The 14,328-nt window shown below is 41.6% G+C and overlaps 1 protein-coding gene across 1 annotated transcript in view; it reads right to left on the bottom strand.

Annotated features, from left to right (window-relative positions):
- The window catches only part of daam1a (dishevelled associated activator of morphogenesis 1a), a 182,130-nt gene that overhangs the window by 26,834 nt on the left and 140,968 nt on the right, over positions 1–14,328 (bottom strand). Inside the window, exon 18 of the mRNA XM_068039245.1 lies at positions 7,264–7,348. Within this exon, the coding sequence (XP_067895346.1) occupies positions 7,264–7,348 (85 nt within the window). The remainder of the gene's footprint in view (positions 1–7,263; positions 7,349–14,328) is intronic.

The raw sequence follows: 14,328 nt of genomic DNA, 5'->3' as shown, positions 1-14,328 counted from the left end.
GTGCAAGGAGATTCCTATAAAATAACGAGCCAGCTTCTGTCACCCTAAAGCAATGTTATATATGTCAAACATGAACAGAAAAGCTGTCTGTAGGTCCAAATTGTAAACCACATGTAATTCATAATCCACTACTCAAACTTTCTGCAAATCACTTAACTTCATTAAAGAAGTTTTGTATTTCAGAACAAAAAAAATTAAACCCACAATAAACAGTTTTTTTTTAAGTGCAAGACCAGCTGAAGTAGTCTCAATAACCATTTAATGCTGTGAACAATATTCAAATTAAAGAATTTCTAAATAAACACAATGTACACATTTCTAAATAACCTGATTTGGTGACATTTTTATCACAGACATTAGTTTTGTTTAACTGAACAACTGATGCACAAGCAAATGCAAAGAAAAACTTAAAACTGTCCAAGTGTACACCATCAAGAAATCTGGCACTAATGGGCTTTAAGAGCTTGCCTCAGTAACTTCACTATAGAAAGGCCTGCATGAAATTTTAATTTTAAAAAATGGTTCTTGCTTTCAACTCAAGTTTAATTATAGTACTCTAAGTTTTTTAATTTACATTTTAATACTTATCATGTACTTTAAAACAGGTGCTGCTCTATTACAATGGAAGGGATGATGTGTACACACTAGGATGCACTTACTTTAATGTCATTTAGGACAGGTGGTGCAAAACAGCAACTAATAAAAACTGGTGATTTAAAGTTAAAAATCTGAACTGATGCACAAACACCAAACCGTTAGTTCAAAATAAAACTCCAAAGGCTATATGGTGGCAAAGCTTGAGCTTTCTATAATGGTATGCAATGGAGCAGGAGGATAATAGCAATGTAACAATTCCCTCAAGTCAACTTCCTGATATTCACCACATTACTTAGCATTTCCTTCCAAGGAGGAAAGCCCACCTGGTAAATCACACTGGGCCTTTATTGTGCACTTTCCAGTCATCAGCTTAATTACAGAGGCTGAGGAGGTCAAATGCATGACCTTCTGGTTACAAAACATTTGACAGCACATGTTAGAGCAAATAAAAATGCATTCAATAATGGACAGGGGCATACAGTAACAACACACTCCATTGCATTTCACTTTTCCAATCATGTTGCTATACTCTCTTGCTAGAATTGTCTGCTGGCTCTACACAGTTCCCCATGTCAAGTGCCAATGCTAGGACTAGCAGGTGCCCAACAGGAAGGAAAAAAAAAGGTAGCAGAGATAGGTTTTCTTTCCCCAAAGTAATGTCCATTTAGAACTCACAGCACGTAGTTGAATAGACCAGAACACAGACATTGAAACAGAATCAAATGATACAACAGCAGCAGGAAAATAATTTCCTTAAGAAATGTTCTAAATACCAAATGCCAATAAAACGGAAAGGGCCTGTTTCTGTGCTGTAAACTCTATGACTCTATGGCTGCTTAAATTTTCAGTCTCCACCCATCCCTATTAAAAAGTCATGGTATTGTTCAAAATAATGGATAACATTTAAATAATTAAGTAGTAATGCCAATCTTATAGCTAATAGCAATTTTTTTCTTTATACAGTAATTTCACGTTCAATTTAGTCAGAAACTTCAAAAAGCAGAGCAGCTAATACCAGATTTACTACACCCATTATAGAATCATACAGCACAGGAGGAGGCCATTCAGTCCCTTGCGCCTGTGTCAGCTTTTTCAAAAAAGCTATCCAATTCAATCCACTCTGCTGCTCTTTCCCTATAGCCCTGCAAGTGATTCCTTTTTAAGTATAGATCAAATTCCCTTTCCAAAGTTACTCCTGAATTTGCTTCCACCACCCTTTCACGCAGTGCATTCCAGATCATAACTCACTGTGTAAAAAATTCTCATTCTCCCCACTGGCTTTTCTGCTAAATGTCTTAAATCTGTGACCTCTGGTTGTTGACTCGCTTGCAGTGGAAATGGTTTCTCTCCACTTACTCTATTAAAGCAGCTTATAATTTGGAATAATTCTATTAATTCTCCCCATAACCTTCTCGGCTCCAAGTAGAATAGTCCTAGCTTCTATCGGCTCTTCATATAACTGAAGTCCCTCATCTCTGGTACCATTCTGGTAAATCTCCTTTGCAACCCCTCCAAGGCCACAACATCCTTCCTAAAATGTGGTGCCCAAAATTGGGCACAGTACTGCAACTGAAGTCTAACCAGTAATTTATAAAGATTCACCATAACTTCCTTGCTTTCGCACTCCATGCCTTTTTTATAAAATTAAAAAACTGCATCATTCAATTTTCCTCCCAAAATGCATCACTTCCCACTTTACTACATTAAACTGTAACCATCATTAGCCTGCCCATGTCACCAGTCTGCCTATGCCCTCCTGAAGTCTGCTACTATCCCCTTCACTGTTCATATTACTTGCGCGAGTTTTAATTCTTGGGAAGCTTAGCCATTTTATCCAAGCCAGAGGGACGAGACATTAAGTTGTCCAGACTATGGGTAACATTGTTGATAAAAGTGGCCCAATGATTAACCACAGCTCACATCCAGTTTTTGGAATCTATGCCATTTCTGTCTCCAACCTATAAATGTTTTCACAGCATCTCTGATGGAAAGCTCGTAAGTGAAATAACAAATGCAGGTAGAAATAGGTTGGTATGTTGGACGCAAGTATGGTGATTTTAATAGATGGAAAAGACATATAGCAGTTAGAAAATACTATAAACCTTCAAGAATATTTAAGAATTGCTAATACATTAAATAAGCAACAAACAATAAACCTCTTAGTAGAGTTGATAAAGGACTGGACTGTTGAATTTATTTTCTAGCTGCATCTACTTTTTGCAGGAAGGTGAGGGGAACAATGTAATTTGCAAAGTTGTTATTTTGACAAATTTATTAGAGATGTGTAAACCACAAATTCAATGATCACATTGACTAGAAATCATATACTGCTATAAAGGTAAATATTTCATTGCATTTATAATATTGTGTATCCAATATTTAACTTCTCTAACTCATGACCTTTCCCAGTCTGGGCCAGCCAACAAGCCTCAATGTTCAATCATAGCTGCAACTGGATCCGATTACTTCAGTTAGCTAATCCAGTTCTACAAGTAGAAATCATATTTGCAACACATTTTTCTCCATTAACATGAAAACCAATGTTCAGATTGAACTTTTGAATACATGTGTTTTAAATTGAGAGAAAAGGCCAAACTTGCATTCTTGAAATGAGCAATACTTATAATGAGACTTAGAATACATAGCAGTCAGTTTCACACCCTTTATGTTGCTATTTAGAAGAAAAAGCCTAACAGGGAATTTAGATGGTGATTCCTTTTTCAGAGGGTTAAAAGTTGAAACTGTCTCCCAGTGCAATACAGGCAGCAACTACCACTTTGTTGAAGTATTTGATACCGGGAAGACTAGAATGCTACATAGCAAGATGTTTCCACTTTTGGGGGGTGGGGGGGGGGGGGTAGTCCAAAACTAGGGATCATAAATATATATTCGGTAATAAATTCAATAAGGAATTCAGGAGGAACTTCTTTACTCAGAGCATGGTACCACATGGAGGTGAGGCGAATATCACAGATGCATTGAAGGGGAAGCTACACAAGTGCATGAGGGAGAAAGGAATAGAAAGATATGTTGATAGGTTTGGATGAAGTAGAGTCAGAGGAGGCTCCTGTGGAGCAAAATCAACTGGGATGAATGGCCTGTTTCTGTGCTGTTAAACCTATGTAGTAGTGATTGATATCAGGCTATTGTATTTGCTGCTCCAATTAATCTAGAAAAAGGCAGGACCAACTGAATTCAGGCTTCATCCGAGTGACTAAAGACAAATTTTCTTTTCATTCCCGGAACTCCATTCTCACCAGTTTTCAGAACTGAATACTGGTTGGAGTGTGAAATGCATTCAGGGGATCCCTGCCCTGCCTCCCTGGTCCTTCTTGCCCTTTTGGCGGTTACCCATTCCCTCTCTACCTCCACATTTTTAAGCTGCGGGGTGACCACCTTCAGAACACACTATTCACAAAGCTTTCATCCTCAAGGATAGATCATAGTGACTCCAGCTGCTGCTCAAGCTCCAAAATCCAGAGCTCAAGCTGCTCCAGCTGACGCTTTCTGCACATGCCATGAGAAGCGTTTGGGTTTTCACACAAGCCACAGGATGTACATTCTTCAGGGCTGAGATGCCCTGCCACGTCTTTACTCCCTGGACTATTAACTAGAAAAAACACTTACCAAGTGCTCACCAATTGGCTCCTTCCCTGGTTGTGACATTATAGCTGTTTTGCAGATGTTGTTTCGCTGTTGGTGTCGTTGCTGGAGGTTTTCTCCCCCTCTTTAACTCATCTGTTAGTCTCCACCCAGGTCCGTCTCCCCTGCTGCTGCCACCGATGAGTCTCTGGGCTGCCTCTCTCGCCCCAGCTTTAACTCCTTGGTCACTATGCTCAGTCTCCACCTCGGTGAGCCGCCGGAGAATTCTTGGAATCTATAAGTTCCCTGCAAATTTGCTCCTCTACATCTTTCTCACTTGTTGGTGGCTTATAAAATACATCCAGCAGTGTAATGGCACTTCTATTGTTCAACTCTAACAAAATAGATTATGTCCCTGATCACCACCCTCTCTCTCCATCACTAATATTATGCTTAATCAATACTGCCAGCCCTCTTTTCTTTCCTTTCCCTTCCCATCCTTCCTGAACACCTTATTTCCAATGTTCCCTCTAAGCTGAGCAGCAACAACTTAAATTGTGTTAAAGGTGCTATATAAAATGTCCAAAGGCACTGTACAGGAATATTATAATACAAAATATGACGCTGAGCCACACAAGGAGATATTAGATCAGAGGACCAAAAGCTTGGTCAAAGTAGTAGGTTTTAAGGAGTGCCTTAAAAGGATGAAAGAGAGGCAGAGGGATTTAGGGAGAATATTTGAGAGCTTAGGGTCTTCGCAGCTGAAGGCATGCCCATCGATGGTGGAGCAATTAAAATTGGAGATGCTCAAGAGGCCACAATTAGAGAAGCGCAGATGTCTCAGATTTGTGGAGCTGGAGGAGATTACAGAGATAGGGAGGGGTGAGGCCAATGCAGGTCCGCAAACACAGGGACGAAGGTGAATGGGTTTTAGTGCCAGTTAAGACACAGGCAGCAGAGTTTTGGATGGCCTCAAGTTTATGGAGGGTAGAATGTAAGAGACCAACCAGGAGTGCATTGGAATAGTCAAGACTAGAGGTAACAAAGGCATGAAAGAGGATTTCAGCAACAGATGAGCCAAAACAGGTGTGTAGTCAAGCAATGTTACAGGTGGAAAAAATTCATCCACAGGTCATGCCCAAGTTGGCCACTTTAAATTACCACGCATGTGTGGCTACACTATTAAAGAAACCGCTTGTGCACCCAGAAAAAAAGTTACAGGGAACATTGCTTGTATCCAGAAATATCAGTCCTGCCCTTTTTTGAGTCAGGTCTCCATTATCACCATGACATCATATTTCCATGTGGTTATTTGCACCTGCAGCTCACAAACCATATTTACGCTTTGTGCGCTTACATGCACTCTGAACCTAATTTAGACCTTAATGTATTCCTTCTTAGTCTGACCCCACCTAATACTTTACTATTTCTTCATCTAGTGCTATCTGTCTCTCCCAATCCTTTGTGCAGCTAGTTTCTCCTTTCTAATGCTATATCCTGGCTTCTCTTTAAGCATGCTCGATTTTAATCGTTCCACCACTGATGACCATGCCTTTGGCTGCCTCGGCCAGAAGATCTGGAATTCCCTCCCTAACCCCCTCTGCCTCTCTTTCCTCCTTTAAGACACTCCTTTAAAACATACCTCTTTGACCAAGCTTTTGGCTATCTTCCCTAATATTGCCTTATGTGGCTCGGTATCAAATTTTGCCTTATAACACTCCTGTGAAGTGCCTTGGATGTTCTATTACATTAACGGTGCTATATAAACACAAGCTGTTGTTGCTCATTCACAGGATGAGGGCATCGCTGGCAAGGCCAGCATTTATTGCCCTCAAGGCTCAGTTAGACAGAGTTTTGATCTACAAAAGGAGTCAAGGGTTATGGGGGACAGGCAGGAAAGTGGAGTTAAGGCCACAATCAGATCAGCCACGATCTTATTGAATGGCAGAGCAGGCTCGATGAGATGAATGGCCTACACCTGCTATTTCTTACATTCTCATCCCTAATTTCCCTCGAGAAAGTGGTGGTGAGCTGCTTTCTTGAACCGCAGCAGTCTGTGTGGTGAAGGTACTCTTGCAGTGCTGTTAGGTATGAAGTTCCAGGATTCTGATCCAGCAGCAAGAACGGCAATATATTTCCAAGTCAGGATGGTGTGTGATTTGGAGATGGTAGTGTTTCCATGCACTTGCTGCCCTTGTCCTTCTCAATGACAGAGGTCGTAGGTTTGGGAGATGCTGTTGAAGTAGCCTCGTCAAGTTGCTGCAGTGCATCATGCAACCACGGTGAACTGGTGGTCAAAGAAGTGGATGTTCATGGTGATGGATGGGCTGCCAATCAAGCAGGCTGCTTTGCCCTGGATGGGGAGCTTCTAGAATAGTCAGAGCTGAACTCATCGAGGCAAGTGGGGAGCATCCCATCACACTGCTGACTTGTGCCTTGCAGTTTGTGGAAAAGCTTTGGGGAATAAGGAGGTGATTCATTCATTGCAGAATACCCAGCCTCTGACCTGCTCTTGTAGCCACAGTATTTATGTGGCTGGTCCATTTAAGCTTCTAATTAACGGTGATGCCATTGAAGGTCAAAAGGAGGTGGTTCGACTCTCTCTTGTTGGTGATTGTAATTGCCTGGCACTTGTGTGGCACAAATGTTTCTTGCCACTTATCAGCCCAAGCCTGGATGTTGTCCGTCCATGACTTGCTATATGTGGGCAAAGACTTGCACAGAACAAGTGTGGTCACTTTTGTTCAATAGATAAACTAGGAAAACAAAAGGTATGCAGTAACTGTCGACCCATTTGAAACATCAAGTTTCATTTCTGGCCAAGATTCTCATCACTAGCTCTATGGCAAAGCAAGTGGCGATGCAGCATGTCCCCACAGGGAGGGATATACATTTCCAAGCTCCTTCCACATACTTCCAGCATCTAGTACAGAGTGGCATGCAAGAGATTCATCTTCTCAGCTGACGTATGATGGCCCCTCACATCCAATAAGTAAATTGTCATGAAATCAATTTAGCCTCCCAGACGCCACCCCCACCAAGTACACACATTAATGTAAAATGGTCATCAACCAACAACAGTACCTGTTCAAGCATGTCCTTAGGCAGATCTTCTTGTTCATCCATTGTTAAAATAGCTCGTTTTATCTCCTCGTTAGACAGCTTTAACCTAAATAGGTAAAATACATAATTCAAAACCATACAGTGATGCTATTTACCACATATATAACTGTAGCTGGAACTATGAAAGTAATTTATATTGCCACATTTATATTAATTAGTAGCGGTTCTCCATGCCAAACCTCTGGGCACTGACTGCAGTTGAGGGGGGGGGGGGGGTGCGATATAGTAGCTATCATACAACTATATTTTTTCCCCAGCTGAGCTACTGAAGAGTACTTGTTAAATCTGTAACCGGACGTGCGATTGAAACGTATGGTGCAACAATTAGCACACAATGCTTTCAAATCCAGAACCTAAATTCAGAGCAACCTTCCACTGTTGGCTTTATATGCCATAAGCAGAATGAGCTCTAGGAAGGTTTGAATCCTACTTTTAGTAGGAACAAGCCTAGGATAAAATTCTGTAGCATTTCACAATATCACCAAGAGCCTGTAAGTCAAACTTGTCAACCAGATAGTCAAGGATGGTCACCTTGGATCACATAATCCATTTCATCTTAATCTTTTACCCCAATCTGCACGTCTGTGTAGCACAGCAACTCACCTTTAGCTGAACCTACAGCATTCGCCAGAGCTGGCGGGCAGCCATAAAGACAGGGCTAAATTATGGCGAGTCGAAGAGACTTAGTAGTTGGCAGGAAAAAAGACAGAGGCGCAAGGGGAGAGCCAACTGTGCAACAGCCCCGACAAACAAATTTCTCTGCAGCACCTGTGGAAGAGCCTGTCACTCCAGAATTGGCCTTTATAGCCACTCCAGGCGCTGCTTCACAAACCACTGACCACCTCCAGGCGCATATCCATTGTCTCTCGAGATAAGGAGGCCCAAAAGAAAAAAAAAGAAAAGAAAAGATAGTCCTCTCAGTTCAATACTGCACTTTTGGTAGCACTTCTGTGGCACAAATGGAATACCAAAAGCACCGTATGAAATGTGTAACTGGTACACCATTAAGCAAGGCCACCTGGATGTCCAATGATAAGAATGAACTTCAGCTCCAGTAACAAAAAGCAGCTGCTGTGGCCTATGATATCAGCATTTATATTTTAAGCAATAGTTATATACAGGTTATAGTTTTAGTTGTGCACTTTCACTTGTACTGTAGATGCTGAAGTAGCCCTGCTGTTGCAAAATTCTCTTGTTTACTCTCACTGGAGAATACAAAAAAAATTGCTAAACTGAGTTGTATGACAATAAGCGAGTGAAGCTCATGGCCTTCTTTGTCACTACCATCTGACCAGCTGCCTCTGCCGTATTCCTCCCTTCCACTAGACCACCAGACCAAACTTCCTCCAAAGCTCCCTTCTGCCCTACCCCTGAACTCGCATCTTTCTCTAGTTCCTCTATCACCCCTCATGCCCTCTCAGAGCTCATCGTGTCCACGTGCCCACCTCCTGCTCCCTTGACCCTATTCCCACCAAACTGATCACCCAACGTTCCCGCTTGGTCCCCATGTTAGCAAATATTGTTAGTTCTTTCTCTTCAGGTGTTGACCCTCTCTCCTTTAAATCTGCCATCAGCCTGCTCAAAAAAAACCCTTGACCTCACTATCCTTTCAAACTACCGCCCCATCTCTAACCTCCCTTTCCTCTCCAAAGTCCTTGGACACATTGTCGCCTCCCAAATCCATGATCATCTTTTCCTGAACTTTAATCAGGTTTCGCCCCTATGTGACTGCGACAAAGGTAACCTTTCCCTTATCCTTTTCTATCTGTCTGCAGCCTTCGATACAGTTGACCACATTATCCTCCTCCAACACCTCTCCACTGCTGTCCAGCTGGGTGGGACTGCTCTCACCTGGTTCCATTCTTATCTAATCGAATCCAGAGTTTTCTTTTCATTCATTCATGGGATGTGGGCATCACTGGCTAGGCCAGCATTTATTTCCCATCCCTAATTGCCCTTGAGAAGGTGGTGGTGAGTTGCCTTCTTGAACTGCTGCTGTCCATGTGGGGTAAGGACACCCACAGTGCTGTTTGGAAGAGATTTCAGGATTTTGACCCAGCGACAGTGAAGGAACAGCAATATAGTTCCAAGCCATGATGGTGTGTGGCTTGGAGGGGCACTTGCAGGTGGTGGTGTTCCCAACCATTTGCTGCCCTTGTCCTTCTAGGTGGTAGAGGTTGCGGATTTGGAAGGCGCTGTCTAAGGAACCTTGGTGCGTACAACTTGCAATGGCTTCTCTTCCTGCTCTCGCACCGTTACCTCTGGTGTCCCCCAAGGATCTGTTCATAGCCCCCTCCTATTTCTCATCTATGTGCTACCCCTCAGCAATATCATCCGTCAGCACTGCATCAGTTTTCACATGTATGCTGGTGACACCCAGCTCCACCTCACCACCACCACCAGCTCTCCACTGCTCCACTGTTAAATTTTCAGAGTTTATCTGATATCCAGTAGTGGATGAGCAGAAATTTCCTCGACAAATATTGGGAAGACTGAAGCCGTTGTTTTCAGTCCCCGCTCCAACTCTGTTCCCTAGCTACTGACTCCATTCATCTCCCTAGCAACAGTCTGAGACTAAACCAGTCTGTTCACAATCTTGGTATCATATCTGACCCCAAGATGAGCTCCCAACCACATATTCACGTCATCACTAAGACTGCCTATTTCCAACTCCGTGACATTGCCCGATTTCAGCCCTGTCTCAGCTCATCTGCTGCTGAAAAGCTCATTAATTCTTTTGTCATCTCAAGACTTGACTATCCCAACACACTCCTGGTTGGTCTCTCACATTCTACCCTCCATAAACTTCAGGTCATCCAAAACTCTGCTGCCAAGTCCCATTTACCTACCATCCCCATGCTCGCTGACCTACACGGACTCCTAGTCAAGCAAAGTGTTGGCTTTAAAATTCTCATCCTTCTTTTCAAAACCCTCCATGGCTTCATTCCTCCCTTTTGGTAATCTCCTCCAGCTCCACAACCCTCAGATATCTGTGCGCATCTAATTCTGGCTTCTTGAGCATCATTGATTTTAATCGCTCCACCATTGGTGGCTGCACCTTCAGTTGCCTAAGTCCTAAGCTCTGGAATTCCCTCCCTATACCTCTCCACCTTTCTACCTCACTTTCCTTTTTTAATTCACTGCTTAAAACCTACCTCTTTGACCAAGCGTTTGGTCATCTGACCTAATAGCTCCTTATGTGGCTTGGTGTCATATTTTAGCGTCTTGGAATATTTTATTATATTAAAGGTGCTATATAAATACAAGTTGTTGATGATTTACTAATGTAGTCCACGCAAGCATAACAAACATTCCTCCCACCTACCCACTCACCTCCTTCCCTCAACAGCTCCCCCCTGACCTGGGACATAATTGTGTCATCCTGGATAGTTGATGGGTATGCCATAAGTATGGCTTGTGATGAAACTGGAAGTCTAATACCAGTGCAGTAGAGGGGGCTGAAGGCTCACTGGAAGGCATTATAAAAGGAGCTGCATCAAACCAGTGCCACACATGACTTGATAGTACTCAATGCAAGAAACTTTGATTGGCATAAGGATCACCATTTTAAATCTCAGATTTTTCATTGCCTGCTGTTTGGAAACTTGGATTAATGTTAACGAAAAAGTCTTGTTATTTTAATATTTTAAACACAATGGACCGCTTTTGCTATCAAAATAGCTAATAGCACTCAACGTTACCAAAGAGTAAATCGGACAGCCACTTACAGTGACTCCATATGTGCAGTTGAACATGTGAATCAGGAAATTGCTGTCCGTGATGCCCAGTTCCTCCAGAAGTTGCACTATATCGGTACCTCACCAAGAGACTCAGCAGTGGAATACATATAACAGTGCAAAGTTCCTGTACTTACATGATATGTACCCACTAAATTCACCAGAAAAGGTTAGGGCTAGTCCATTCCAGTGTAAGTATATGTTTAACAGTGTGATGAGTCTTAATTTACTGTCAAAAATACCTCTCTGGCACTGAAAATTAACTTAATAAGTGTAGGTTTCATTCCTTCAGATTTTAATTATTGTGGAAGATTTTGTTTTACTTTTTCTGTCTCATCTCTCGCTCTCAATCCAATTTTTCTTTCCCTCTCTTTCACGTTCTGTACCCAATTTGACATTTTCAATATTCTGACGCTTCCTGGTTCAAAATCTACACTGCTCGTTAATGATTGTTCAGTCGGATTGGTTACGGAGATAGTGAATGCCCTATTCACACAGGACACAGATCCCATATAGGGGGCACTACACATTTTGGCTCACTTAGACTTTAAAAAAGTTCTGTAGACAAGTTTGTTTGCTGTTATATTGCTGTCACAATATAAAAAGATGAAGTAATAAAATAAGCTGGCTTCATATTTCCTAGCAACAGGAAACACCAGAAGGCACAAGGGAGGGGAACAGGCCATCTCAGCATCCTGAATACCAGTGAAGAAAACAAATTACTTTCACTGTGGCTGAGGATGCTGAAATACCCATTGCTGCCCTTGCAATCTCATTAGTACAGCAAACAACAATGAAAGGGGCCTGCAGTAGAAGTAAAGGAAATGCAAAAGCAACAACTGGAATAGAGGGTAGTGGAAGCTGGCTTCAGGTGAACACCAAAGTTTGGCAATCCTATTAAGCTCTCATTTTCAAAGGTGTGAAATAAAAACAGATGCTATGACTATTTGATGATTTTATACAAGTAAATGAATGCTCTGACTACAGCCATGAACCAGTGCAAAGTTTGTTTAAGTTTTTATGTGCCAAAGAAAAAAAACTACCATTAACTCTACCTCACCTAAAGCAAGGATAGGCAGCAAAAGATAAATGAACCTCTCAAAAGAATAATCCCTTTATCTCAGTAGCACTGGACTAGCAGCCAGACATTTTCCTTCAGTGGAAAAAATAGTACCAGTCGGTGGTGATGTGCTTGAATAGGTCTCGGCAGCATTACTGTCACAAGCCATTTGCTTTGCTTTGACAGCAAAATTAAAAAGTTCATTACATAAAGCTTTCTAATATTGACACAACTTGAAAAAGATAATAGTTAACTTTGAGCCTTGTGGCAAATTATAACACCAAATGAAAAACCATCTGCAGACATTGAATAGAGTTACCAATCTGACCAACATAGATACAACTTGTTGACCATGACCTTCAGACATCTGCATTCACAGCAGAGCTATTACATCATGGAAAACAAACAGAGCAGTGTATGAATGATATTTTGAATGGATCAAGACAGGAATCAGTGCTAAGAAATTTTTGTAAAACGCACAGTAGTGTAAGAAGATAAATGTCAACCGACAGAAATAATGTAGTGAATGTAATGAAAAACATGTAACTGCAGAAATAAGTTTTGTTCAAAGAATGCATTGGATATTAACCTGCCCCACCTTCTTTCTCTTCAAATAATTGGAGCCATTTTGTGAGAAATGCAGTTTTATGGATAAATACTGATACTGAACTAGCAATGTGTAACCCGAATCATTTTTTCTGAAAACTGAATGCCTGTATACAGTTAATGGAGATTATAATTGCTGGACATTGGAGGGAAACATCAACCACAGCTGTCTGCTATTCCATGGTTAACAGCCTCCTGAGGAGGTGGTAATAGAACTTGATTAAAATACACATTTCATCTATTAAATATGCCATAGTGTCAAAAGCTGTTTCTCCATACAGTACCCTGAAACTATAACTATGTATCTACCAAACTGCTAAATCTCTTATTTGCAGGTCAACAACCAATACTGCATTATGGCATCAAGCTGCAATGTTCATTGGTGAAATATTTTTGAGGATGTTCCTGGATGATTGGTGGCTGTGTTTTTTATCATATCGAGCAGGAAGCAATCCAAACACAATAAGAGGTCTATGTAGTATATTGCTTCAGCGATGTGACCTGATGCAGTAAATTCCAGTTGGAATTTGAATGGAGGGTGACAGAACAGAGTTAGTTACTTTGGTAAGTAATATTTATCCAATGAAACTAGTCATTAAAAAATTCACTTGAAAGAACACCAAAGTTAAATCTATCTAAACAGACATTTGCTATTTACTGGGTCAAAATCCTGGAACACCCTTCCTAACAGCACTATTGGTGTACTTATATCACATGGACTGATGTGGTTCAAGAAGGCAGCTCACCACCACCTGCTCAAGGGTAATTAGAGATGGGCAATAAATGCTGGCCTTGCCAGCAACACTCACATCACAAGAACGAATAAAAAAAGAATTACACTTCAGCTGGCACCCTCCCACATTTCTGCTGCAACAACCAAACCATGAGAGCAAATATAAGTGATATATTTTAAACAAACATAAAACCTTAATAAGACAGACACCTTCATGTTAGTATTTGAAATACAAATTATTCTTAATTCAAATTATACTATTGCTGATGGGCTACGAGCATCAGTGGACTACACTGGCACAACCAGCAATAGAATTACAGTAGGAACAACACATGCAGAGAAAGAAATGAATAAAGAACTTGCATTTATATTGTGCTTTCAATACCTCAGGAGTTTTACAGCCAATTAAGTACTTTTGAAGGGGGAGGGTGAACAGCCAGAGGTTGTGGTACACATCGGTACCAATGACATAGGCAGGAAGAGTGATGAGGTCCTGCAGGGGGAGTTTAGGGAGTTAGGTAGTAAGTTAAAAAACAGGACCTCTGGGGTTGTAATCTCTGGATTACTCCCTGTGCCATATGCCAGTGAGTCTAGAAATAGGAAGATAGTGCAGCTAAACACGGGGCTGAGCAGCTGGTGTAGAAGGGAGGGTTTCAGATATCTGGACCATTGGGCTCTCTTCAGGGACAGATGGGACCTGTACAAGAAGGACGGGTTGCATCTAAACTGGAAGGGCACTAATATCCTGGCTGCAAGGTTTGCTAGCGTCACTCGGGAGGGTTTAAACTAGTGTGGCAGGGGGGTGGGAACCAGAGCAGTAGGACAGCTAGTGAAGTAAATGAGGAGGACATAGTAAATAAGGCCAGTAGGACTAAGAGGAAGAGCAGGCA

This window comes from Heterodontus francisci, chromosome 9 (genome assembly GCF_036365525.1).
Source record: "Heterodontus francisci isolate sHetFra1 chromosome 9, sHetFra1.hap1, whole genome shotgun sequence".
Classification (NCBI taxonomy): domain Eukaryota; kingdom Metazoa; phylum Chordata; class Chondrichthyes; order Heterodontiformes; family Heterodontidae; genus Heterodontus; species Heterodontus francisci.
This window is presented reverse-complemented; position numbering and strand designations above follow the sequence as displayed.